Source organism: Apodemus sylvaticus, chromosome 22 (assembly GCF_947179515.1).
Source record: "Apodemus sylvaticus chromosome 22, mApoSyl1.1, whole genome shotgun sequence".
Lineage (NCBI taxonomy): Eukaryota > Metazoa > Chordata > Mammalia > Rodentia > Muridae > Apodemus > Apodemus sylvaticus.
The window spans coordinates 50,434,777-50,461,005 of NC_067493.1; the positions used below are offsets into that span (position 1 = coordinate 50,434,777).

The following is a 26,229-nucleotide window of genomic DNA, read 5'->3' on the forward strand; positions in this document are numbered from 1 at the left end:
CTAACAAGTGCCTTGCCTGCCCAACAGCCCAGACCAACCCAGCAAGTCACTTCCCCGGTGGGCGGGACTGCTGGCTGTGAGGAACAGAAGAGCACCCTGCTAGCACTTCACCGCCCCACCCTGCCCCTCCCTCTGCTCTCTAGCTACCTGCCCACAGATTGCATCCCACCCACCTGCATGCCAAGGACCTTCAATAACACCTTCTCCTCCCCAAATTCATCACATTCAGGATGACCCCAGAACCTCACTCAGTGGGGGAGCATCTCCTGTGCCCTGGTGGGTGCTGATTCCTGCAGCAAGATGTAGCCAGGCAAGGCCTGTCTACTTTATATCCTCTCTAAAATGACTATAACCTTAAGTTCTTTTCCAGGACTGGCCTCCCCTGAAATGTTCACTCTGCCTCCTGCAATTCCAAAGGCCTGCTGCACCTTTCTTCACGGCCCATCCAGTGTCTAATGCTATCCTCTCATTACAAACAAACAACCCAAGACCAGTTGTCAACATCTTCACCGACTCTGTGCAATAATAATAATAATAATAATAATAATAATAATAATAATAGATTAACATCTTGATTGGTGCCCTTAGAAGACACAGATTCCTTTCCAGGATTTACAATTAGATATGTCTACGTTTTTAAGACTTATATCCTCCCAATACAGACTGTACCCCCTAAATCTAAAGACTCATTCTTCAATGTGGGAATTAAATTGTTTCTTGTATTCCTACCATGTGATTGCCAAGGATGCCAGGAGTCCCCATATCATGTAACCATGTCTTCCACTGCAGCTGCACCTGCCACTCAGCTCCATGACTGCAGAGCTGTGCTGCAGCCTCCTGCCCACCACAGACTCCAGAGCCCAGGGTGCAGGCATCTAGCGGTGTGGTTGCAGGTCCCCAGGTTATGCTCCCTTGCTTTCCAAGGCACTATGGACGGCACAGGGAAGCTTGGCAGCCGTCAGTCAGCAGCACAGCACAGCACCAGGTAGAGCACCATACTTCCACATGTCGGACCCACACTGCCAGAGTGCCATGTGCACAAAGGTCAGACGGAACACACGGCAGACCTTTAGTCACCCTCCACTGTGAGCAAAGCAGGGGTGACCTGACCTCTGGAGATAGCACTAAACTCCACAAAAATCCGGACATAGGTTTTATGCCAAAGCCTTCAGGCAGTTACAAACTGAAGTGAGAGTAAGGAACCTGAAGCCAACCTGGGCATAGCACATGCTTTGGCTCTTCTACAGTGTCCCGAAGGTAAGCTGCTTCAGTACATAAGACACTCCGAGCTTTTGAACTGTACACATGTTCTGCTTTTCTCTTTTCTCAAGGATTTTTACTCCATGCTCATATACAGGTAACAGAATTTGATACATCATGAAAATCCACGTCAGCTGCTATAAGGGAAATACTCAAGATGTCCAAAGATAGAACAAGCTACCAAATAACAACCGCACACATTTTTCCATGATAAAGAGGAAGCAGCCTCAGTTGTGACACCCAGCATAGCCACAGCAGGGTGAGCATGGGCTGGGGTCACTTAGGTGGAGACTCCGGAACAATCTATGCTCACATGTTCTTACATGGTGGGGAGAGGAAAGGGACGTATAAATGGGGTGAGGGTAAGCCCAATCACAAGGGATTCTAGATGAATAAAAACCAAATTGATGGTATTTTATGATCCTGGGCATATCGCCAAAAAGATAATTGAACTTAAAATAAACTAGGAAGCATGCTTACTTTCTCAAAAGACATGAAAAATAAGCACACGGCAGCTCTGAGACGGGGACTCTGCCACTGTCTGTCCACTTTTCACGTTCTATGAAGTCACAAAGACAAAACCTAAAGAAGCAAAGAGTTTAATTGGTTCCCAAGCCATAAGGAGCGCTGACTAGAGATACTGTTTTCCCTCTGACTATCAAGCATGGTCATGGACTTGGACTTCCACACCTCTCCCTTATAGAGCCTCCTTTGTCCACTCAGTCTGTGGCCACACTCCTAGCTGAGGAAATATGAGCAGACTGCCATGCATTTCTTCAGGGCAGGTTCAGCTCAGGCTTTCAGATCCTGAGTTACCAGCATTCTTTGCTCTCTGTCCAGAAGCCAACAAGGAGAGGCAGAGGCTGACTGCTTAGTTCCTGGGCCTGGGGCAGGCAGGCCAAGAGCACTGCAGCTACACAAGCAGCCTCTCCTATCAAGGAGGCGCGTGCCCTGATGTTCAATAACACAGCATCCTTGAGCCTAACTTGATTGGTGAGAGAGGCAACTGCAATACATTAAAGCAGGACAGTGGCCACCAAAGGAAAGAATGAGGCCAAAAGGCTAGAAGAGGAGAATGCAACTTCATGAGAAGTGCAAACCCGGGGTGGGCTTGTGCGTCTCATTATCAGACAAGCAACTACGTGCAGGGAGCAACACAACACTGAGACCAAACAGAGTCTCACAGTACGAGCACCTGCCAGGCCCCCAGAGGTCGTGGGTTCAGTTCCTAGCACTCACAGCAGCTCACAACCATATTAATTCCAGTTCCAAGAAATCTGATGGCCTTCTCTGGTTTCTGAAGGCACCAGGCAAGCACTTGGCATACAAACATACATTCCAGTAAAACACACATACAAATAAAATAAACTTAAAACCAAAAAAATAAAACTTAAATCACTACTATAATATTTTGTAAAAGATGGCTAACTGTGACCCAGAAGATGTATTTTAAAATAACACCATGAAAGTAACAGGAGGTATCTCCTCTGCTCAGGGCGAACTACATTCTAACACTAAGTGCTCTCTGAAGATGAAACAAACTCTTTGTCTGCCAGAACCTGCTCAGATAACAGGAAGTCCTCAAGGAAGGAGGAACCCTGGAAGACTGATGTTACAGACCAGAATCCTTAGAGTGAGCTGAGAACTATCAATGTGGAAGCCCCTAAAAACAGCCCTCTTCACTGCCCTTCTCGAGGCCGTGAGGGCGAGCGGGCAGCCAAACACAGCGCTTGCACAACGAGAAGGGGTGTGCCAGACCAAGGACCACGCCACAGTCGGTTAGGGTGGAGCCAAAGCACTCCTGTCTCTGCAGGTAAGAAGGAAAAGGATTTCCAGAAGTGAATCTCAGGAAAAAACAAAGCTATAGGAAGAGCTGCTCTCTGCCTGCTGCCATTATGCAAATGTTCGCACACGTAGCTTGTTCATCTGTTTCTAAATGGACGAATGCTGGGCGCTGGAAGTGCATACCACAGGCAGGCTGGCACACACTGAACAGGAAGTCACACTGCTCACAATTTACAATCACTACAGAACATCAATAGAGTGGTGCTTCAGTACCAATCAATAGTAGTCCAGAATGCAGTGCACTTCTGTGTGAAAATGGCAGGATGACTTAGCCGGCAGTGAAGTTGTCCTTAATGAGTCACTGCAGTGACATCACCAGCAGCCTTTCACAGAGATCAGTTTATACAGCAACTTCTCAGACCAAAGTAAGAGCCTTTCAAGGCAGTGATGGGACTACCTTCTAATTAAAGGTCTTTGCACCTTAAAAAAAAAAAAGGCAGAATAAATCACTTATTCAATCACTTATTCAACCAAACAGTAAGTAAGAAAGCGCATAAGCCCTCCTGATGAGCTGTCCTATTTTTATGACAGGAACTCAGAACTCAGGCTGGAAAGCCAGGCTGACCTTCTGTGGGCACACACAGGGAAGCCCAACAGAAATGGCAGGAAAGAGACTGAGAAGGCTCCAAACAGCAATATGAAGGAAGGTGGGAAATCCCACAGGCAGGGGGTTCATTCCCAGAATGCTGCCACCTCAGGACGGGAAGAGAGCGAGTGACCATTTTATACAAACACAGCCACAGATTTTCACAGGGACCTTGAGTTACCAGAGTAAGTGCCTGGGGTAGAGGAAAAGCCCAGGTCATCCAGTGCTTGCTCAGGTAAAGACCACCCTGTTCACCTCTCATAACTGACCTCCACAAGAAGTCCAGATGGGCTACTCTGCCACTATTATAATACAACAAAATAATGAAATGTATATGAAAATGCTAATCATTGACTGAGTATGTGAAATACATTATACACATTAACTGAAGGTGCCTGCACCCATCCCCACTGGCAGGCTTCTCAACAAGGCTGAGTGCTGACAGACTCACCAAACTGAGACCCAAAGTTCATCACAATTAATTTTCTTTCTTTCCTTTTTTTTTTGAGACAGGGTTTCTCTGTGTAGCCCTGGCTCTCCTGGAACTCACTCTGTAGACCAGGCTGGCCTCGAACTCAGAAATCCCCCTGCCTCTGCCTCCCAAGTGCTGGGATCAAAGGTGTGCGCCATCACCTCCCCGCCACAATTAATTTTCTAAATGAAGAATGATCCAATTTGACCCAGGCTTTAGTTCCCATCATAAATTCTGAATGCATGTGCCCTGAATAAGGAACTCAGATGCAGGCTGCAGCTGACCCAGGCTTCAGTTCCTATTGTGAATCCTAATGCACAACTGAATAAGGAACTCAGATGCACATTCTTTCACTAAGTTTCCTATTCTTCTACTTTTCTACCAGCAAAGAAAAATTCTAACACACAGGACTAAGAAAAGTTATGCTTTTCTGGGAGGAACTAATCATTATCTAAGAACACAGTGAGTTACAATATTAAAAAGATGTTTTGTTTACATCCCCTAGAACCCATTTAGAAAGCATGCTCTATGAGCCCTTTATAAGACTACTATTGTATAAACAGTAATTGTCCCTATTGTCCTGAATGTGTCTGGGGTGTAGTTCTGTTCTTGTTTACTTGGCTGGGGTGCAAAGAATTGCTAAATACTCCATTGATGATTATCTGGTCTTCAATCAGTGCTTCTTTACACAAGTGACATCTTTGTGGAAAAATGCAGAGCAAAGTAATGTTAGGACCCCTGTTTGAAGGAAGCAGGGCTGTTTAGTAAGAATGCCTTTTTAAGTGACTCAGATGGTGTCACTTAGTGACCTCTAGCTATCACCCTAGCCAACAGCTGAAGTATGGATTTACAGTACTGTAAGGTCCTCCCATTTCTGATGACCTTGAGGCATCATCTACAGATGCCAGAGAAGGGAACACTGACTCCCACTGAGGCTGTTAACTGCGAAGTTCTGAGTCATCTGGGTCTCCCCAAACACCAGAGAGAGCCTGGAAAGAGTCCTGCAGCAGGAGGTAAGGAGGCAGACACTCCCCACAGATGTTGGAGAACAACTCAGGGCAACATTCTTCAGTCAACTCTGCAAGAATGTGGCATCAACCTAAATGACACAACGAGTTATAAGTCATGAATAAGGCACAGCCCCATGAATGGGAATGGCTGTTTTAAGAACAGCTCTCTAAAATCCCTAAGGATCCCAGGCTGGCCTTGAGCTCCTGACCCCCTGGCTTCGACTTCGGGAGCCATATAGTTGCAGGTGTACCACCAAAGAACAGATGTGTTTATGTGTGTGAGTAGGTCTGGGGGCGGGGGAAGGGAAGGCTGCTGCAGAGAGGGGGCAGGCACAGAGAAGAGGAAGAGGAACGACTGCATCACAGACTGCCAACTCGTAAGAGAAGAAATGGTGACATTTCAAATCAGTGTCATAGAGCTAATGGTGGTAATGATCCCGACAAGAACTGTCAGCGGGTGCTAAAAAGTAGTGTGTGGACTTTAGAGGAAGGAAGATCCTACAATCCCATTGTGTCTGCCACAATTTACAAAAGGAATAGGGCTGACCAGGAGCTCAGTTGGCAAATTTCTAATTTAGAAGGAAGAAAGCTGACAGAGAACACCACTCCAACCAATGACTACAGGCCCTGACCTGTGTCTGATGCTGTAACTCTCAGAGGAGGTACTGCCTCACTTCCATGCCATTCCTATTAAAAAGAATATGCCTAATCAAGTCACGAGAAACTGCCTCAAACTGAGAAGCCAAGCTAAGGCCTCACTCACGTTGCATCTGCAAGAACGTTACAGAGGTCATTCGTCCCAGACCTGAAGAGCTGTGAAACTAAACAATGAGTTATCTATCGTGCTGGTCATGGGTCAGCTTCTCAACTCACTGCAAGAAACCTCACTGTCAAACCCACAGCATCTCAAGGAAAGCGAGGGTTCCCAGAGACTGTTTTATCACTTCTGTGATCCTGTGCTTACGTGAGTGGGCCAGCTTGACCATAGGGATGTATCCTACATTTTCAAAGAGTTAAAAAAAAAAAAAAAAGGCCATTGAAACTAAAGAGTGAACAAGAAGCACATTCAGACTGGGAGTGGATGCAGGGGCTCTCTGTGCTGCCCTAACTTCTCTAACAATCTAAAACAAAAGGAGATATAAAAGTGTAGCTCTCACATAGCAGACAACCCCATGTCTAAAGCCCAAGTGGACGGACTCTGGGCGCCCTGAGCGCAGAGTCGGGTCACGGCCCCTTTCTTACCTTTCTAACAGATTGTGGATTGCTTTGAAGAGGAGCGTCCTACATTCATAGGAAAGGCCATTTTCCCAGAGTCCTTCTTCCACAACTGAAAAGAAACAAGAAAAAAGAAAAAAAAAAGAACCAGTAAAAAGGACATCCAAATAAAAAGAAACTTTGACACATTTTTCTAATGCAAAGTTAATGAGCTAATTCAAAGAGTTTCATCGCAGTCTCACAGGGAAAGGAAGGGGCAGTAAACTGCTGTCCTGAGCAGAAGGTAGGGACGCAGAAGGAGAGAGCAGGGTCCAGCCTTCAGAGTGCCAGTCACTTCCGACACCCTCACAACAGCTTTCCCAAGTCTCAAAGACTAATTCTGAGCAGCTTCTTTTAAAATGTAACCGAGATACCACAAAGTAATACCCAAGTGTTTCCCAAAAGTACCTGGGAAGTCACATAGCTGTTTGTACATCTACCTAGACAGGGCTTTTAAAAAAATTGATGCTGCTAAAAATTAACTCTTGCTACAATATTAAACTGTTTCTGCTGGGCGGTGGTGGTGCACGCCTTTATCCCAGCATTTGGGAGGCAGAGGCAGGCGGATTTCTGTGTTCAAGGCCAGCCTGATCTACAGAGTGAGTTCCAGGATAGTCAGGGCTACACAGAGAAAAAAGAAAACCAAAAACAAACAAAACAAATACTGTTTCCTGAACTTATAATTTTACAAGCGCTGAACATTGTATTTCCTTTGAAGTAAGCTATGCCATGAACCAACAAGTAAGTATCTCAAGAGAATCTGATGCCCATGCAGTCCTAAGGTTCCTTTTCTTTTCATAATTATGTAAGGGGGAGCTCCAAAATAGATGATTTCCTTTGACATCAAATTAGCTTGACTCAGGACAGGGGGAAGGGCAGGCACTGGGAGGCGGAGGCAGGCGGAGTCTCTAAGGCAGGGATTCATCTCTGCTTCATCACACCATGGACTCAGGGAGGTTGGAGTGCTGAGGCAGCTACAGCTACACTGCTCAGTGGATTTAGGTTCTGCTGAATGAGAAGAAACCTAGAGACTGAGGATGCAGGCAGTGGTCACACAGTGGTCTGTGGAAACTACAGGAACGAACAAGGCAGTCTCTACATGAAACCCACAAGTCATTCCGTGATAAACACAACATTTTAAATCTAGACTCCAAGCTTCCCAGTTAAACATTAATTCTGTATAAATAAAAAAATAGTAAGAAAACTTATGGGCTGTATTTATCAATTTTGGTATCAGAAGAAAAAGATGTAAGAAATCCAGGAGTTCTGTGTAAACACACACACACACACACACACACACACAAGTGTCAATCAAAACAAAGAGTCCCTAGTAGCACTGTAATTATTACAGGTGGGCAAAGAGAAGTGAGCCTGCCTCAGCTTCTGTGTGCACACCCAGGCTCCTTGCGTGGTTACCTCACTGTGGTGTTAGAGCTGTGCTCTGGGTCTGTTTAAAGTGCTGTCACTTAGTTTTTGAAATACCATCCTCATTCAGAAGACACCAGCTTATTAAAAACAAAATTAAATAGCAGCAATTATTGCTTAGCATCGAAATACTCAAAATAGTCACAATATACAACTTTTCCAACTTTTAGAACATGTGTCTTACAGAATTAGTGTGCTTTCTTAAAGAGAAAGACCATGTAAAAATTTCCAAGTGCACAGGTGTCAATGTGGCAAATTATTAAAGTAGCAGCACAAGGCGTTTCCCAGCAGACACCACCCTGCTCCATAGGAGAGTGTGGAGGAGATGCCATGGAGGGTGGGGAAGGGCCACAGCACCGCCCATCCACCACCCCTTATCACACTGCAGCAAGAGCTGAAATCAACATCTAGCCTTCAGAAACACTTTTAACCTGAGGCAACAGAACTACTGAAACCTATTATCCAGAACACAGAGCTCAGTAGAAGAAGGAGGAGGGGCACTAGTGGGAAAGAAACAATTTCACACCCAGCCACTGAAACTAATAAAAAGCAAATTTTGTTTGAATCCTACAAACACAAACAGACTCTTAAAAAGCAAGAAGCAGGAGAGGAAGTCCCTTGTTAGATTTGCTGTGACGCATGGCCAAGGGGCAGGAATCTAACTGGAGACCTAGGATCAGTCTGTTCCATGCCTTTTGTTTTCAACTCTGCTGCCCAATGCATCAAAAGGTCTCACAAACTAAACTCTCCAATTCTCTCATCTATTTCCTGAGAAGTATAAAATACACAGGCACTGCAACACGACAATATTTATCACCTTCGCCTATGGACTGTGCCAAATAATACTAAAAGATCTCAATTTTTGATATTATCTGATTTCTAAAAAATTGACTTAACAAAAACCTGAGTAACAAGGTAGCATAATGTCACATTAAATGTGAAATATAGCATCATACCCGTAAAAAATCCAATTACACACAGTATCATTGACTGATCACCATTTTGCTGCCATTGATTGCCTTGTAAAATCTATTTGAAGTCATTAATAACTAAATGGACTTATTTATATCAAATCAAACCTACTCAGTAAGTATGCCACTCTCTTGAACTTGCCGTGGATGTAAAACACTCAGTATCACTTAACAAATCTATATCAGAAATGCATTTAGTTCATCCACTGTCAATTCATCAGTCAACTATGGATCAGAGGATGAAGTGGTAGGGAGAGAAGGCAGATGTCGAAGCGCTGTTTTTCTGACCTATCTGCAACGTTAAAGGATAACAGCCCTGATGATGCCCAGCAGACAGAAGCAAACCTGTGACTGCAATCTCACCACCTAACGTCTTCCTCAGGAACCTCGAACAGCATGGGTCCTCAGCCATTTGCAGGATAACAAGAATTTTAATGAAGGTTTTGGCTCAGCGCAGAGGCAGTGAGACGTGACCCACGTTAGCATTTCAATGGATCACAGGACTTGTGTAAAGCCAGTAAATTTTCAACTAAAGGAGGTCAGAGAATTAGATTTCTGGATACACTGAGCAAGACCTTCAGAAGACAGCTATGCAGAAAACAGCCCCACATCCCTGTGATCGCTCACGCTGAAAGAAATCTTCAAGTGTCGTGTCACACTGTCTCCCAACCCAAGCGTGCCCACATTCACCACTCTTTTCAAGCATGTTAGAATGAGCATTACCATTTGATATTAATGCAAACCTGGACAAGGGTCTGCAAGGGCAGCCCCCACCTGGCAGAGACCTCTGGCATGTCCGTACCGTCATCCCAGTCTTCCACTTAAACTTAAGTTAGGCTAATGTTTATTAAACAACTACACGTTCAGAAATTACAAGGGATCAGCATGAGTTATATAAATTAAATGGGGGAGAGGGGTTATTTTTGCACAGATTATCATAGTATAGCCCAGGCTAGCCTCAAACTCATGACAATCCTTCTGCTTCAGCTTCCAGATTTCAGAATTACAGGTATGAAGAGTATTCAATGTTAATGAAAAGCATATATGTAGTTGGTATACAGAATGCACACATATATGATATACACATACAGCATACACCTATATGATACACACACATGATTCAGTTAGGGCAGTTGCACTTCAATGTCAATACTTCAGACTTCGTCATGTATGTAGTTGGTATACATAATGCACACATATGATATACACATACAGCACACACCTATATGATACACACATATGATTCAGTTAGGGCAGTTGCACTTCAATTTGTCAATGCTTCAGATAAACTTCCTTTAATATGGTTTTGTTAGTCAAGAAGACTCGACCCTGGGTTTCAATGTTGCTCTCAATTAAACAGTAAAAATCAAAACTATTTCTTTCCTTCTCTTCAGAGGGGTCCTGCTTTGAAACATAAACACACTGTGACTTGCTACTGAAGTTCTGACAGGATAGGTCCCGACTTGCCTTTCACACTGAAGCTCTAACAGTGGCTGTCAGAGCTGTCACTGTGAGGGACCCCCACTCTGCAGCTGTCTGAAAGCAGCCATCTTCTTGGCACTGGACCCCGACCCGGGTTCAGCCAGCACTGCTGTTCTTGCTCCAAGAATCTGATGGAGGGAGCATTTTACAGGAGGCTTAGCACTGGCGGAGGGCACTGTCTGGCGCGACCAGCAGAACACTGAAACATGATTCATTAGACACGCCTGAAGAGATAACAATGCTGCTGCTTCTTACTGCCTCTCAGTCCGCACATCAGCCTGAGACTAATGCCTTCTCCTTACTCAACAAGCACATTTACAGACAGGAAAAACGGTAATCACCTTTGATTAAGAGACGGCAGATTTCTCCTATATGAGCCGCCAGCCATGGTGACATAGTAATTATTTTGTAACTGACAGGTTAAAACGGCAAATGTAGCAAAAATATCATGGAAGAGGGAAGAGAGAGAGGAGAGGGGAGAGAGGAGAAGGAAAGAGAAAGAGCAAACAGACGGTTCAGAGACCACCATCTGCTCTGTGTGCCCTGCCTCCCTGAGGGGCACAGCAGCAGTCACAGCACAGGATCCGAGCCTCCCGAGGTAAACACACGCACACACTCAATACTGGGACACAGTGGAAACTCTTCGGTCATGTTCTGAGGACTATTGGCCTCCAGTCTCCTGCAGCCTCCCTTCCTCTGAGGCAGGGTCTCAGCTAGCGAACAGCTTGTCTTCATTTACATAAACACTCTTCCCAGCTTTCTTTTTAATGTGGATTTAAAAAATACTTTGAAGAAAACGCAGAATGCTGAACAATTATAGCTGCTCATCACTTGGCCCAGCATGCAATCAGAAGCATGGGCTCCCGCTGTGAGCAGAGGCCCTGATGGCAAGACAGCCATTCTGCTACTTCCAAAAGTGAGCAGTCTTTACACACACACACACACACACACACACACACACACACACACACACACGGGGCTGAGCAGTCCTAACACACACACACACACACACACACACACACACACACGAGGCTGAGCAGTCCTCACACACACACACACACACACACACACACACACACACACGCTGCACCCTCTGTGAAAGCAAGCATGTGTGCTGCCTGCCAGCCATAGTCTGTGCAGACACTGGTTCTTTTTTTTTTTTTTCTCTTTTTTTGGATTTGGATTTTTCGAGACAGGGTTTCTCTGTATAGCCCTGGCTGTCCTGAAACTCAGAAATCCGCCTGCCTCCGCCTCCCAAGTGTTGGGACTATAGGCATGTACTGAGAGACCCCTAACTCAATGTTTTTAGACCTCTAAGCAACTAGCCCACCACAGAGTAACTTGTTTTTCTGCTTTCAGCTTGAGAAAGATAGCCCACCCAGTTCTAGTTCCAATGTTTAACTATACAGTGCCCCAAGGACGTTTGCTCCAAATAATCTCCAACCTTCCTTACTTCCTCATTCTGTACTTCCCCATCCCCCCCCTGCACATTTTGTCCTCCACCCCTTGCCTTGTGAGTTGTGTCCTCCAACCCTTGTCTTGTGACTTTTTTTCCCTTTAAATACCCCTGACTTCAGTTGCACGGGGTCCTCAGTCCTCTACCCCTGTGGTGTACAGATGTGGAACCCAGAATTCTGGAATAAAGAAACCCTCATGTTATTGCATCGAGACCGTTTCTCGCGAGTGATTTGGGTGTCGCCTTCCGGGGCGTGGGGTCTAGGTTTTTGGGGGTCTTACATCGCCACCACTACCCCGCTCAGGCACTGGTTCTTAACAGGAAAAACCACTAGCTAGATGTGGAAATGAGGACAGTCAAATAGTAGAAAGAACATTTAAGATTAATATTGTACATAGTTAGCTTTTTTTTAAAAAAAAAACTACTTTTTAGGCTTTCCTTAACATTACTGTAATTTATATTACGAATGTATTACAAAGCAAAAGAATTCACACACATGAAGAGTGCAGTAGACACAAAACAGCTTCTCTAGAAAATAAAGAAACTTTGACCCATGAACAACTCTAGGGGCTGCAGAGTCAGCTCGGGGTTAGGAGCACTCGCAGCTCTTGCAGAGAACTCACACTGGGTTCCCAGAACCACATGGCCGTCTATAACCATCGAGAACTCCCTGGCACTCATGTGGTGCACAGTCAGACACATAAATAAATTAACAACAATTAACAATAACTTTAAGAAGCATCCTTTAAAAACTGTGACTGGGTACTAAAGTGGCAGGCATGGGGCCCTAGCTTAACCCCAGCACTTGGCCTCCTTCCTCCTCCTGCTGCTCCTCCTCCTCCTTCTCAGCATAAACACTAGAATTTCATGGGGTGAGGGGTGGGGGAACCAAATGCACTGGTTTTATCCAGTCCAACAAAACTTGAACAATTTTACACTGTCACGTGGTCTGGGACACAACGCTCCAGCAGGTCAGTCACTGACCTACTAACCCACCACAGCCTACCCCTAAGGTGCTGTTAAACAGACGGATGGAGTCCATGCTGAGGTCTCTAAGGACCAGTAGTACACAGCATCAGCCAAAGCAGCACAATCCTACTCTCAACATCCAAGCCTCCTCTTTTATCCTGACCCTTTGTACTGTGTACAATCATGAACATCCACCCCCTAAAAATCTAATCAAATTATTTTCATAGGCTTCCTGTCTTTTTTTAGAAAAAAAAAACTATCAGTAATTATATCCGTAATATAATGCCACTGTGTGTATACGCACACACACACACTTGTTCAAATGTATTCCCGCAACCTGAATACTGCTGTTGGGCTTCAAATCTTCCCAGTTTGCAGTTTGGCTACACTCAAGCCTCTTAGCAGAATCAAATTATTTCTCTTTAACTTCCAGGGGAAGAATGCATAAATCCCCATCGAGCACACACACTGAGGACCAGCACAGGGCCACTGCAGTGAGTACACTTAGCAGAGTCAAGCCTCATGGTGCATATATCTTCAAAATTAGTTTATGGGTTCTCTTCTTTTTCCTTTCTCTGTTGCTCAGGCTGGCCCACAATCAAAATCCTACCTCATCCTCCACAGTGCTGGATTCCAGGCTACATGTAGCAAAAAGTGCAGCCTCCGTCACAGTTGCATCCATTTTAAATCATTAAGTTCTAACAGGGTTTATGAGACTGACCACTGCCAATAGCCCTGACGTGGAAAGGCTCATTCAGCTAGGGAGACGAACGGGAAAGGCCATGTGATGAGGGATTCTCCACTAGCAACACACAGGTATTGGTCCACCTTACACACACAGGTATTGGTCCACCTTACACTGCGCAGTTGAGCTGCATTTTTCGGGAAGCCAGAGAGAAACGCACCAAAACACGTCTGGTGGAGTGCTTCAGTTTCTTGCCACTCCTGCGGCCGTGATAGGCAGAGTAATGTCAGCTGAGACAGACACACATGCCAAGGCAAGGCCCATGGAGGACACCATGGTGACGTTTGGAGGGTATAAATAGACCTTGAGGGACAGTGACAGAGAAGTCTGGCTTGCTATAGAGCTTGCTGTATGACATTGTGGGTCTCACATCTTCGCTGATCTCTGAGGCACAGCCTAGAACTCCTGGTCCCTCATGAGGACCAGGCTGAGGCCTGCCTGACTGTCTGCTAGGTAGTGCTACTGCTGCTGACTCCTCTTTGCTATCCTGACTCTAGCAAACTGGACTGCTAGTGTACCGTGAAGTGCCTGTGAGTGGATGGAGCTGCTGCTGCTAACCTGTGAACTGAACTGCCAATTTCCAGACAATGCAGATGGAAGCTGTTCCAGCCCCCCCACCACCACCCCCATATCCTTTCTTTCCCACTGCCTCTGGTGGCTGGTGGGCTACAAGGGAGGTTAAAGTGTTTAAGAATAATCATTAAAAATGTGTTTTGAAAAAAAAGTTGCACAGCCCTAACAAGGCACCGACAGAGAACTTACTTTAAAAGATAGAAAGAGCATACAAAGAGAATAACTTTACAATGGAGAAAGCAGGGAAATAGCCAGGACCAGCCTGCAGGTCTTTCCAGCTCTGGCCCCACAGAACTGCCAAGGCACACTGTGCTGTCAGCCTCTAGGACAGTGCTTCAGGACTAGTCCTCGACAATCTCACAAAACCCACAAAACAAACCAATACTGCAGTTGCAGTTGGTGGGTTAGCTTTGAATCCATGCATCATTTAAAAGGGTTTCCTCATGCAGAAAAAAAATGTATTTGCCAAATAATTAGCTTATATTACCTTGCTCACATGATGACATTTTCTGTCAAGTGATGTATGATACTAATTCTTTATCCCATGACTTAAAAACTACCTATGCTATATAAAGTGCACCAATCAAGAAGCACGTCATTAGTGCTATTTAACCTGGACCAATCAGGTAACTTTTTGAATTTTCTGTAATATTAGGGAACAGGTCAGGTTGCTGAATAGTTCATTTATTTTGCATACAATTTTCTGCATATTATGTACTAAAATTTTAAACTTTAAAAGAATAGAAACACATATAGAAGAATCTAACTTGCAACCCACAGCCCTCCCTCTGTGGCTGTGCCTGAATTCCACAGAATAAACACAGCGATAACCACTCTGTGCTCTCAACTACACTCACAGTAAAACATGCCTTGTCCACGGCACTCACTCACTTGGAAGCATACTAAGACTGGGGGACAGATGCTGCTCAGCCAGCTACACAAGGCAGAACACATTAAATGAGGCAGGCCTGAGTGTACCTGCCACCTGGGACCTGCCCCGTGGATAACACGTGACTTCTATTTGAACTAGTGGCCTTCTATCTCCAGCTCCACACACTGGGCCTCCACCTGCTGTTCATCCTCCTGGGCTGCTTGTGGGCCTAACCTAGGCCCTTGAACAGCCCTTTCGCCTTCCCTCCCTTTGATCAGCCACAAACAAGAATAAGATCTATGTCTCCCTCAATAAGATCTATGTCTCCCTCACTGTCTCACCATCTGAGAGAGGACAAGTCAGCCTGCACAGACACAAAATTATCTAGTTTCACCAAGAAAAACTTGCAGCCCAGAAGAACATTCAATTCCATGTTCCTCAGCCTGTATGCAGAGGTATCTGTGTCCATGAGCTGGGCCATGTGGAGTTCAACACACACTCTGCCACAGAGCTACACCCCACGAAGTGGATCTCCTCACGTTTACTGTGTTAAAACAGTCAGCTTTCAGTTATGGGATCCTACCTCAGGAAGAGGCGCTTCTAAGTAGAGTCCCTAACAGTTCAGGTTCCCAGCACAGCACTGATTCCAAGTCCAACTCCACGGGTACCATTTACTATCAACAAGGAAGCACACTTCATCACTATCACTTCATAATGTCCCAGCAATTATGGCTGGAAAAATTATTTATGACACATCTGTAGAGTTAGCTGATGAGATTTTTCATCCATATTCCACATTGTGTGGCATACGATCAGCTACAGCCATACCTATATATAGAGAAGTTCAGATAAATTTACTTTTTTGGAGAGGCAAGGGTGAAGAGACACAATTTAAAAAAAAAAAAAAAAAATGAAGGGAAGAAGCACCAAGCCTTTCGGGGAATACTACAGAATCACTGCCCAAGGGTCTCAATAGGTGACCTAATTTTCTTCCAGAACCATCAGCATCAGTGTAGCAACTGTCCTCAAATATCTCAAACTTATTCATTTGCATTAAATTTCTGTGATTCTTCAAGAGTTTTTAAAACTGAATTTGTGATTTTTTAATTCAAGCATAATTTAGATGTGTATAAATAAATTATAAATTTAACCTTGCAGACAATGTTTAAAAGATTTATTTTTTTGTATCAGAAGACATTCTAACTGAGATAGTTTATATTGTGAGTAAAACCATAATTTGAGATAGATTATAAGTTTCTCCCCTGTAGTAGATCCACTTAAAAAGGTGACAAGATGAAACGGAAAGCCACAGTCCATCCTCAAGTGATACTTTTCCATCTGAGCCCCCACCCCCCAGCCCCAGAAAGGTAGCTCTGCATAAACAGGACAGGAAGGACATTTACCTCAAGGTCCTTACCCAAAGCTCAACCCCCACTAAGCACCAGTCATGCTTGCTGGGATCATGGACGCTGCTGTTTTCCTGGAGCAACAATCATGTCTCTTTCTTAAAGTGACAGAAACAGTCTAAACACATTTAATTATAAACCTCAGTCTCCTCTGAAAGTGACCATACCTGTATGAATTTAAGGAAAAAACAAACAAACAAAAACTATCTTGGCCACACTGAAATAAAAAGTTTGTGCTGCTTTGCTTTACTTCGGGTTAAGAATATTTTTTTAAATAAAGTTCGCCAGATTGCATAGCTTCAATTTTCCACTTTCTATAACAACCTGACTGAAACTTTCCTGGTGGTGGGATGTTCTGCTGCTCTGAAGCCTTCCTCTCCAAGTGCCTCTGATAGCATACATACCGGCTTTTCCTGAAGCCATCAATGAGCAGGTGAGGCCATCACAACTGAAAGGCCGGAGGGAAAGGCAAGGCCAGGTGCAGCCTTCCCCTTTGAGCCAGACGGACGGACGGACGGACGGACGGAGCATTGGGTGGCTGTGACGGCAGACAGAAGCCTGAAGGTGGGGGACAGGATGAGTGCATCTGTCTTAGCAGCAGACAAAGCAAGCAGCAGGCCACCAGAGTAACTGCGCATGCTCTGGATGTGAGCACTGCTGACCAAGGTAAGCTCTCTATGTATGCATCTAAGCGGCTTCAGAAACAAAGCAAAAAGAAACGCCTACAAACAGAGCAAGAAAGAAAAACCAGAAAAATAAACAGAAAAGAGCAAATGTACCTAATACTTAGAAGTGTAATTTTTCACTTAAACACTGAAAAGTGTGTATTAGCTAAATGCCTTAGGCATACACAAACACTGATTAAGTTCCCATCCTGGGTTGTCAGGTCTTATAGCTGTTATAACTCGGGAAATGCTCAAAGCGTGGCCTCCTTGTGCACAGAGTGCTCCTGACCCTGCCTTAGATGGATAAAGCATCCGGTCTCCAGCTGCCTCCAGACAATGCCAAATACCCAGGACTCTCCTAGCCTGAGAGGCACTAGAGAGAGGCTCAAGTCGCACTCACTGGATCTGACTGTTTATTTTGGAGAAAAGGGAGGAATTACTAGGAAAGAAAGTGCCCATGGAAATTAAGCATAACTAAGCATGATCTCCACATATGCCACAATTGGGAGCATATTATTTCCAAAGAGAGATGTTAACTTAGAATCTCACTAACACCTTTGCAGACTGCACAGGATCGAGAAGGACAATCACCAACTCCGAAGAGAACAGGCTTCACTTTACCGTAACACAGAAAAATGGGGCCTCTGCTCTGCACAACCCTGCGTGCAGCCAGCCAGGCTGATGGCAAGTCCACGAGATCGCCAACAGACAACATCTGAGCTCTGAGACGGAGCTGGCACTGCTCCGGGTAATTATCAACTTGACAAACACTGAGACTGTAGAGCTTGGGTTGAAGACCTTATCCTACATGTGTAGATAAGTACATAACACATGTGTTCAGTTAAAGTCTCAATATCACAGTTTAGAAAGATCAGTACCAAAACAAGTGTTATCGTGTCTCTATTTCAGCTGTCTCTGGAACCTGCCAATGTCACTCACGGCACAGGAGAAGCTTGGCAGTCACTCTGCAGTCTATCTGGTGCAATGGTACTATCAAAGTCCCAAACACAAAATCTCTAGGGGAGGCGGGGTGGGGGTTCGTTTAGGATATCATAGTGCAGTGGCATGTTGAGATTCCCTATAGTCAAACTAAACATGCTATTTGCACAGAGAAATGTGTTTCTTGCACCCAGCTTTGTCTGACTGCACTACCTGCCAAAAGAGGAAGGCGACAATATCCCAGCAAGAAGGGACAGGCTCAGCATCACCGCAGCAACGGTCCTGTCAGAAAAAACTTCAGCTAGAGATGCTGCAAAGTCTGCTTTCCACACATCATCCACACAGAAACAGATCAATCCCTGCGAATCTCAGACAGAGCAATGAGATAATTTCTCACAACTGAGAGGCAGTGAGAAGTTCAAAGCTATGGCCAGTTTCTGGCAGGTGGGTGTTGTCAAACATCCGAGGGACATCCACAAACATGCTACCAGCTTGTCAGCAGTGGCTGAGCACCCTTCTCCTTTCATCTCTAGGACAACAGAGACTCAAGCTTGACCACTGGAGACCAGATCCTAGCAGTCAGAGTTATCTGTGCTACGTACAAGAGCTAGGCTCAACATGATAAACTAGTCCACATCCCCTTTGGTGCCCTGGGCTCCCTGGACACCTAGGCACAAGTATTTTCTGACAGAGTATTTTCCAAAGCTCACAGTCACAATACAGCTTGCTCTGTGTGCTGTATCTTATAACACTGCCACTCTTGATATCAAGTGCTAACTGTGTGTGTTTCTTCCTGCTTCTGAGTCTAGGTGGCTCCCTGTAACTGCTTCAACAAGAAAGAGAACAGATTTGGCAGTAGCAGTATGCAAGTCTAGAGTCTAAAAACTGTCAGGAGGTCACTCTTAGAGCACAGCCATGCGAAAGGCGACTGAGGCCGCAGGGAGAAGCAGCGCGTGCAGATTTCTCCATGCTGGTGGAGCAGACAATCTGGGCAAGTTTGTCTGACCACGAACCCTTCCAAGGAGGCCAGACCCGGACCTGGCGTCTGTGTGGCGGAGTTGAGATCATCTGAGATGCTCTGCTATGCTGTGATGCCATCTGAAGGGGTTATGTGCACAGCAGAGAACCAGGGCAGGCTGCGCAGTGCCCACACCAGCTGACCTTCATCGAGCTCCGAGAATTTATCACTGATCACTAAGACAGATCACTGAGAAAGAAGCAGCACATGAGTCAGGTCACTCGCTGTGCCTTTTTAAAGGTACAGAGTTCCGTTACTCAGCATGCTGTAAACAACAACACAAGCACTCACATAAAGTAAATGCTACATTATAACATGCAATACGACACAAGACATTTTCCTAAGACCCCAATGGACAGGATATGCGATAATAGCTCTGACACTAACTGGGTCTGGGCCTTAATTCACACACCTCTACTCCAAGGACTAAAATACCAGCAAGAAACAAGAAGCATCTTTACATAGACAATGGCACTTTTACCTGCAGAAAACATTGTGCCTGTATTAGATGCTAGGATGCAGAATAGTAACAGGGCTACTTCCTTAAAGACCCCCTCCTACTGATCTTTCCACTGGAAAACAGGATCCTTCAAGGACCAGGGTAAAAGTGAAATCATGTCAACTCTAAGCTGGATCACAAGGCCAGCCTTAAGTCCTGACAATAAGTATGTCATTCAGAGATGAAGTCCAAGCACACGAAGAGGCCACTTCTAGAACCTCAGTGCTAGCTCGCTCCAGCTCCCAGGAGTCAGCCAGTGACTAAAGGTATCTCTGGGTAGTTTAAGCATCAGGCCATTCAACAACTCTTGTTTGCCCAGCCAGGGCCTCAGACATCCTGCTACAGAGACAAGGATGTCTACTATACCCTTTCCACAGCTGTGATCTAAGGGAACGAACCTACCAATATTATCAAATAGTTGTGACTTGTGCCACTACATTTGAAGCAATATATAACTGAAGCAAACACTCAGAGGAAAATCACTATGAAGAGGTAGCTCTGGTTCTGAGACTCAATGCTACCAATAAGCTAGGTCAGAGATTGTGGAAAAGGCCGCCCACAGGGGAGAGCATCAAGAATGACGGAGGTCCAATGCAGAAAGGAACTGTAAGGTTGAATTAATTAATGGCACACATACTGACAGCTACAAATTCAGAAGCTTTATGAGCTACTTAGAAATTATTTCACTCCATGGAAAGCTATTGCTCTGCTTAGGTCAGGTTTTCACAGATGCCTGGCTGCTGTAGTTCCTTGACAGTAAATGAGGATGTGGCTAGGTCTGCTAGGAGTGCTGTAGGCACACACGAAGGCCCACCAAAGCCCATGCATTTTGTATTGCTACAAAGTGAGCTCATCAGACTGACTTCCTCACAACCAAACCTCTATGAGCTTCGGTATACACAATGACCAATGTGATCGCTGACGAATGCAATTCCCACTCAAGCATTTGCATGATGCCCTCATATGTGCATACATGCATGTGCACATGTGTACGAATGGGAAGAGGGAAGGAGAAACCGAAGGCCACGTGATGCCACAAAGCTCTTTGCTAAGGAACATTTACTGCAGTTCAAACAGAAGGAAATGGTGAGAGAACTGAGTTATCACACTAGCCACAGTACAATAGCCAGCACAAAAGGAAGTGCTCTTGCTTTTTAGGCAGACTGCCCAACACTCTTCCTAGGAGCATTTAAGTACATACATGCAGGAAAGAGCAGATAATGCACTGAGTATAGTGCATTAGCATGCTGTCTCTATACTGAAGGAGTCCTGACTGTGTTTGTCCTGTAAAATAGTGTTTTATAATTCTGTAAGAGCTATAAACACAAGGCAAACTAGTGGTGGTTCAGTCTCTAAAGTTTAAGCACAGAAAGATGTTTTTAAGTAATAGTGAATGTAACTTGGGGGTCTTACGTCATCCAGAGCACAGTAAGGACACATTTTAATGAACATTTTACTTCCTGAGCGAAGTTAAGATCAGGTGGGTGAGGTTCAGAAGACACCCACGTGAATGTCGGTAAACATAAGGAGGGCTGCCTTACAACAACTGTGCTAGGGAACCCGGCTCCCCTTCCAGGCTCATCCGGGACATCTCAAGCCAGCAAGCTCTAACCCCTGAGCATCTCACCTCACATGGTATCAACACTCTTCCTGCCCATGCTGCTGTGTGGCCTGTCATGTACAATGCAGCAAAGCCAGGGGCACAGGGCAGCAGCCTCACTGAGGACTGAGCACTCAGAGCCAGCAACAAAAGCCATTCTCATAGGAGGGAGACACAAAGGATCTTCACTTTATAAGGGAATTAAAGCCATGAGGTTAACAGATGCTCTAGAATTACATCCATTTGATGACCTTGATGTTAATAGAATTATAAGCCTTTGAATGTTCTATCAGAACCTCAGGGTCTAGGAAAGCCATGAAAAGGTTCTCAGGAACCCCAAATTGCTGTAAAATCCCAAGGACAAGGACTCGAATATCTATTAGTAACCCCCAATCATACTATCAATGAAGTGACAAGCCTGCACCCAGTAGGGTTACTCTGCCTTCACTAAGGTCAGGGGACTTCACCTATGGACAACTCACACAGGCTTCTTCGTGCACATTAAACTCACCTTTAAATAGTAAATCTCAAAGAACTCAGCAAACCGAACTCTGAAGGTGGCAGGAATGTAACAGACTATTATTTAAATTCTGTATGTGTTCAAAGACAGAACAATCTGACTGACTCACCAAACAACCATTCTGAAATACTGCAACTCTCTAGCTACTTATAGCCTAGACTTGGAAACAAATCTCGGGGAGCTGATGCAGGCAGTGCACAGTGAAGTGGTGCGGTTTCTAGGACCAGGAAGGACCCAAGAATCTCCTGGGTGGTCCCTGGGATTCCTTCCCACTCCTAGCTCACTGGTCCAGGAGAAGCTGACAGAGCTGGACAACTGCTGTCATCCAGCTCTGGGGATTTAGGACTCAGTGCAGTAGGTGGTGATTAGAGTTGCCGACTTCCTACAGACATTGTGGACACCAGGTTTGGTCTAGGGAAGATCAATTAATGTTAAGTATGACTTGGTAAGCTGTAAATCCTCAGAAACCATCTGTCAGCTTGTGACCTACGTGATGAGATGGCAGAGAACAGTGGGGAGCAGTCCCTGTTCTACTCTGTTCATTAAAACAATTCTGAATCAGAGACCGAGATGCTTTGCCATGAATCAGATCTCTGACCTAGGGTGTTTTTTTAATATTTAAAGAGGGAAAGAGAATATTAAAATCAGATTCAATCATTTATGTACAGTTATCACAAAGTGTTATTTTGAAAACTATTTCCCAACAGCTATCAAAGTCCTTAAGAAGAGGAAGCATGTCTTTGATCTGTTTTATTCCACGCAGTACTGGGGAAGTGCAGAGAGTCAGACTAGGTGCTCTGCTACCTACTGAACACACAGACCTCAACCCAGACAGCCTTCACTGGCACAGAAGGGTTCTATGGTTGGTCTACACACATTTTTGAGTGTTTTGTTGATGGTTTTGGTTTTTGCTTTTTGAGACTGGGTCTCTCTATGTAGTCCTGGCTGTCCTGGAGCTCACAGTGTAAACCAAACTAGCTTGGCCTCAAACTCACTGACATAGATCCTCTCTTCCTCTGCCTCTGCCTCTGGAATGCTGGGAGAATATACCACTACGCCTGGCAAACGTTTACTTTACAATTCGACTAGAAACCAAATGTGCCTGAACAGGAAATTGTGCATGCCGTGAGCAAGGCTGCCTGTTTCAAGCATGCTGTTCTCTCATTTCCTTCCCTGGTCTGTCCTGGAGCACTGACCACAGGCTGGCCCCTCACATCACTGCTCACTGTCTAGCTTAGACGAAAACTTGCTGAAAACCAGAATTCCCACTTTGTTTCGAAGCTGCATGCCCAATGCCCAGAACATTACTCAAGGCTCACAGAGCCATCTGAGAAATATCTGCTAAGTTCTTCTGATGGCATGGAGCCAGCGTTCTTGCTTCTGATACAAGTGACTTTTAGGTACTCCAGCTACAGTGACACTGTCACTGGCAGGCAAGTGACACTACAGCAGGTAGGACCCAAACTGCTTTGTCCCTATGAAAAGTGGCTCTCGGGAATATTAATTAGAGGAGCTTCTAAGAAAGGGCATGTCTTGAGGTGAACAGCAAATCAACCTATTCAGTTTTAACCTACTGGGTAAAAGGAATGCAGAAGACAGATGATCACAAGAAGTAGTCCAGAACCCTTCAAAGCAACCGTCTTCCCACACCAGGCAGACAGACCTGCCCCGTGGTCCCATGGGAAGCCTCCTGTCCAGCAGGAGCAGTAGCGGCAGAGGCACAGGCATCACAGTGCAATCCAATCACCTCATGTGATTTCTGCAGTTCTACCACAGCTCCATCCATGGAAGAGCAATGCCTGTTGTCCTGTTTGCTTCTCTCGCCTGCTAATTGTTTCCTTGATTGTTTACTGTGTTGTTTTAAATGTGTCCTCTACCCATCAGAACATAATAACCGTGAGAACAGACAGACAATAGGGCTGATCAAAACAAATACATATCCATTGAATTGAATTTAATAGGGATCACGATGTCAATAAAATTAATCTTCAACTCACAACCTTATTTCTATACAATTCAATTAACATGCTAAGTATCCATACAGGAGCCTAATATGAGGGCAATTAAATAAACCTCAATTAATTTGCTATCATTCTGTATTCAAACCACTGTGGAGGCTGGAGGCCAGCTGTGATCACACACACGAAAGGAGGGCAGCAAGCATTAGGTGGCAGCAGCACACTGTGCTAGATGCCTCCCTTTTCATTTGTAGAAACTGGACCTATACAAACAGGATACACAAACAGCTTTACATGTAAAAAAACATAAATGGTATAATACGGAAAATATATAAATAAGGTTATCCCTCAGTAGACAGGTTTTCCACATTATTATTTCTATAAAAAAAGGGAAAGAACAGAACACCATGACTGACCGGTGCCAGTGAGTGTGGCAAATTCTATACTGTCTCACTCTGCATTTAAGCAACCAGCTCTGCCTTAAAGATGGAAGAACATGTCCGCTTCTCCCCATCCTTTTGGAGGCACATGCCCCTCACCAGCACCATCTTGCCTGCTCTCCCTGTGTCACTACTGGCCTGGTCAGTCTCATGTGGTGGCTGAGTTCCCAATTCCTCCACTTGGAGCACACCCATCATTTGCAGCTCAGCACGGCTCACTGAACTGTCTCCTGACATCCAGCCCCTGAAGTGGGGCTTGGGGTCTGCTTGCTTGCTTGCTTGCCTGTTTTGGGGTGGGAGGATCCTCACATAGATAGCCCAGGCTGGTCTCCAACTCCGTACACTACTGAAGATGACACTCCACGTCCTGATCCTCCCTCTACCTCCGAGTGCTAGGCTGATTATGGGCATGTACCACCATGCTTGGTTCTGTGAAGCTAAATATGGATCCTACAATGCTGTGCATGACATGCAAGCACGCTACTAACTCAACTATACTCCAAGGCCAAGGAAAGTTCATTGTGGGACTGGTTTGGATTTTGGGGAAAGCAGAAGACAGACGCAAGCAACGCTGCTTTCCTCCCTACCTCGCGTCAGAGTCAGGCAAGTAGTATTCCGCCACATCAATGTACCCCGAAAAGAAAGCCCCGTGCTTCCCTTCGAGAACAGCCACACAGATACTCCACAGCTGTTTGCCAATCACAAGGTTAAGTGAAAGGAAAGGATCAGCAGAGCAGAAGACCGGGCATGCTGCTTCCCCGGGTATCTCTGTGGATAGTTGTGGGGGTCGCAGTCTTAGGCCGTTGTAGTTACCAACTGGAAATTGTAACCTGAGCTGTGCCACAGAAGCAATGCTCTATGTCAACCCATTTAGGTGTTCCTTGTGTCCTCGGGAGCTGCTGATGTTAACAGATTTACACTTTACCCTTGGGACAGACTCATGGGCATGAGTCTATGGGACACGATTCCTCTAAAATACTTCAACCAAATTGTGCATATTAAGTGACTTTGTGGCTTGCATTATATTTATAAACATCATTACACACAGGGGGAAGGGCTGGGAGCAGGGAGGAGGATGGAAACAACCACAGGGCAGACAGGGCAGTAACAGACCAACACACTCTTTGGTTTGTTGTCTCTCTTGAGAGTTGGTCACAAATGATTTGTAAAAGTTACAAATACTATACTGTGTGCCTACACAAAGACTATTTTCAAACAAGAAGAAAATTAAGAGTAACTTGTATCTCTATAAAAGCAGGTTATTGGTTGGTTTTCGGAGACCACACACATATACCTCCTTTCAAATCCCAATTACTCAGCCAGTGCTGCACAAGTTAATAGAAGCCAGGTGGCTGCATAGGGCAGCGGAGCCTGCACAACAACACAGGGTTGTCTTTACCCACTCTCTTGGGTTCTAAGATACCTGACTGATGATGTTGGTGGCCCACTGCCACAAGGGCTCCATGTTCCACTCAGATGTGCCCACACTAACACCCTGAGGCTTCTTCTAAAAGAAGGCCTGGCACTCTCCTTCCTGGTACCTAACCAGAGTCACAACACCAAGGACATCGTCTTACCTGCTGAGAGCATAGACTCAGTGGCCCACATTTCCCTCTGCTTTTCCTTAACTGTCACAAAAACCCTAGAAGCGATTTCAGCTGCCTTTTCTGGAATTCTGGGTGATTATTCTTGTCCCAAAATGAAAACACCTCCCCGAAAACATGGCAGTTTTGTCCAAAGCATCTTCAGTATAAATCCTCTGTGCGAGTATCAATGCAGCTAACCACTTAACAAGGTCACCTATCACCACAAACAAAAGTGCAACAGTCTCTTATCTGAAGAGGATACAAACCACCTAAAATGTGGTTCACAGTGCAGGTATCTTCACAAACCCAATGTATTCTCGTGTGTGTGTGTGTGTGTGTGTGTGTGTGTGTGTGTGTGTGTGTGTGTAAGTAAATCTTAACTAGGCACAGATCACAAACGGTAACTAAGCAGGCTCCCTATCCTTTATCAGCAATGCTTGGAAACACAATTTCCAGGGTTGTATAGACATGTGCAGGGATTTTACATGCTGAACAGCGCTAGGATCTATCACATTAGGATTGCTCACCCTGTAATGAAACAGAACAACATTAACACCTTTAAAGTCCTTAAACAGAACTGAGTCATCTGAGCTTCAGCACTTCACTTCCCCCTAAGCCCACTAGTAAGCAGGCAGCGCAACTGTGAGTACTGGGCAGACAGTGGCACTCTTGGCAACAG

General features: G+C 45.1%; 1 protein-coding gene across 5 annotated transcripts in view; it reads right to left on the bottom strand.

The window, feature by feature from the left end:
* Positions 1-26,229, bottom strand: part of Med13l (mediator complex subunit 13L) — a 206,946-nt gene that overhangs the window by 89,682 nt on the left and 91,035 nt on the right. For 4 of the 5 annotated variants that reach the window (XM_052168512.1, XM_052168513.1, XM_052168511.1 and 1 more), the window contains one exon: positions 6,416-6,500. The exons of the other annotated variant lie outside the window; for it this stretch is intronic. In XM_052168512.1, the coding sequence (XP_052024472.1) occupies positions 6,416-6,500 (85 nt within the window). The remainder of the gene's footprint in view (positions 1-6,415; positions 6,501-26,229) is intronic. 5 annotated transcript variants of the gene reach the window in all.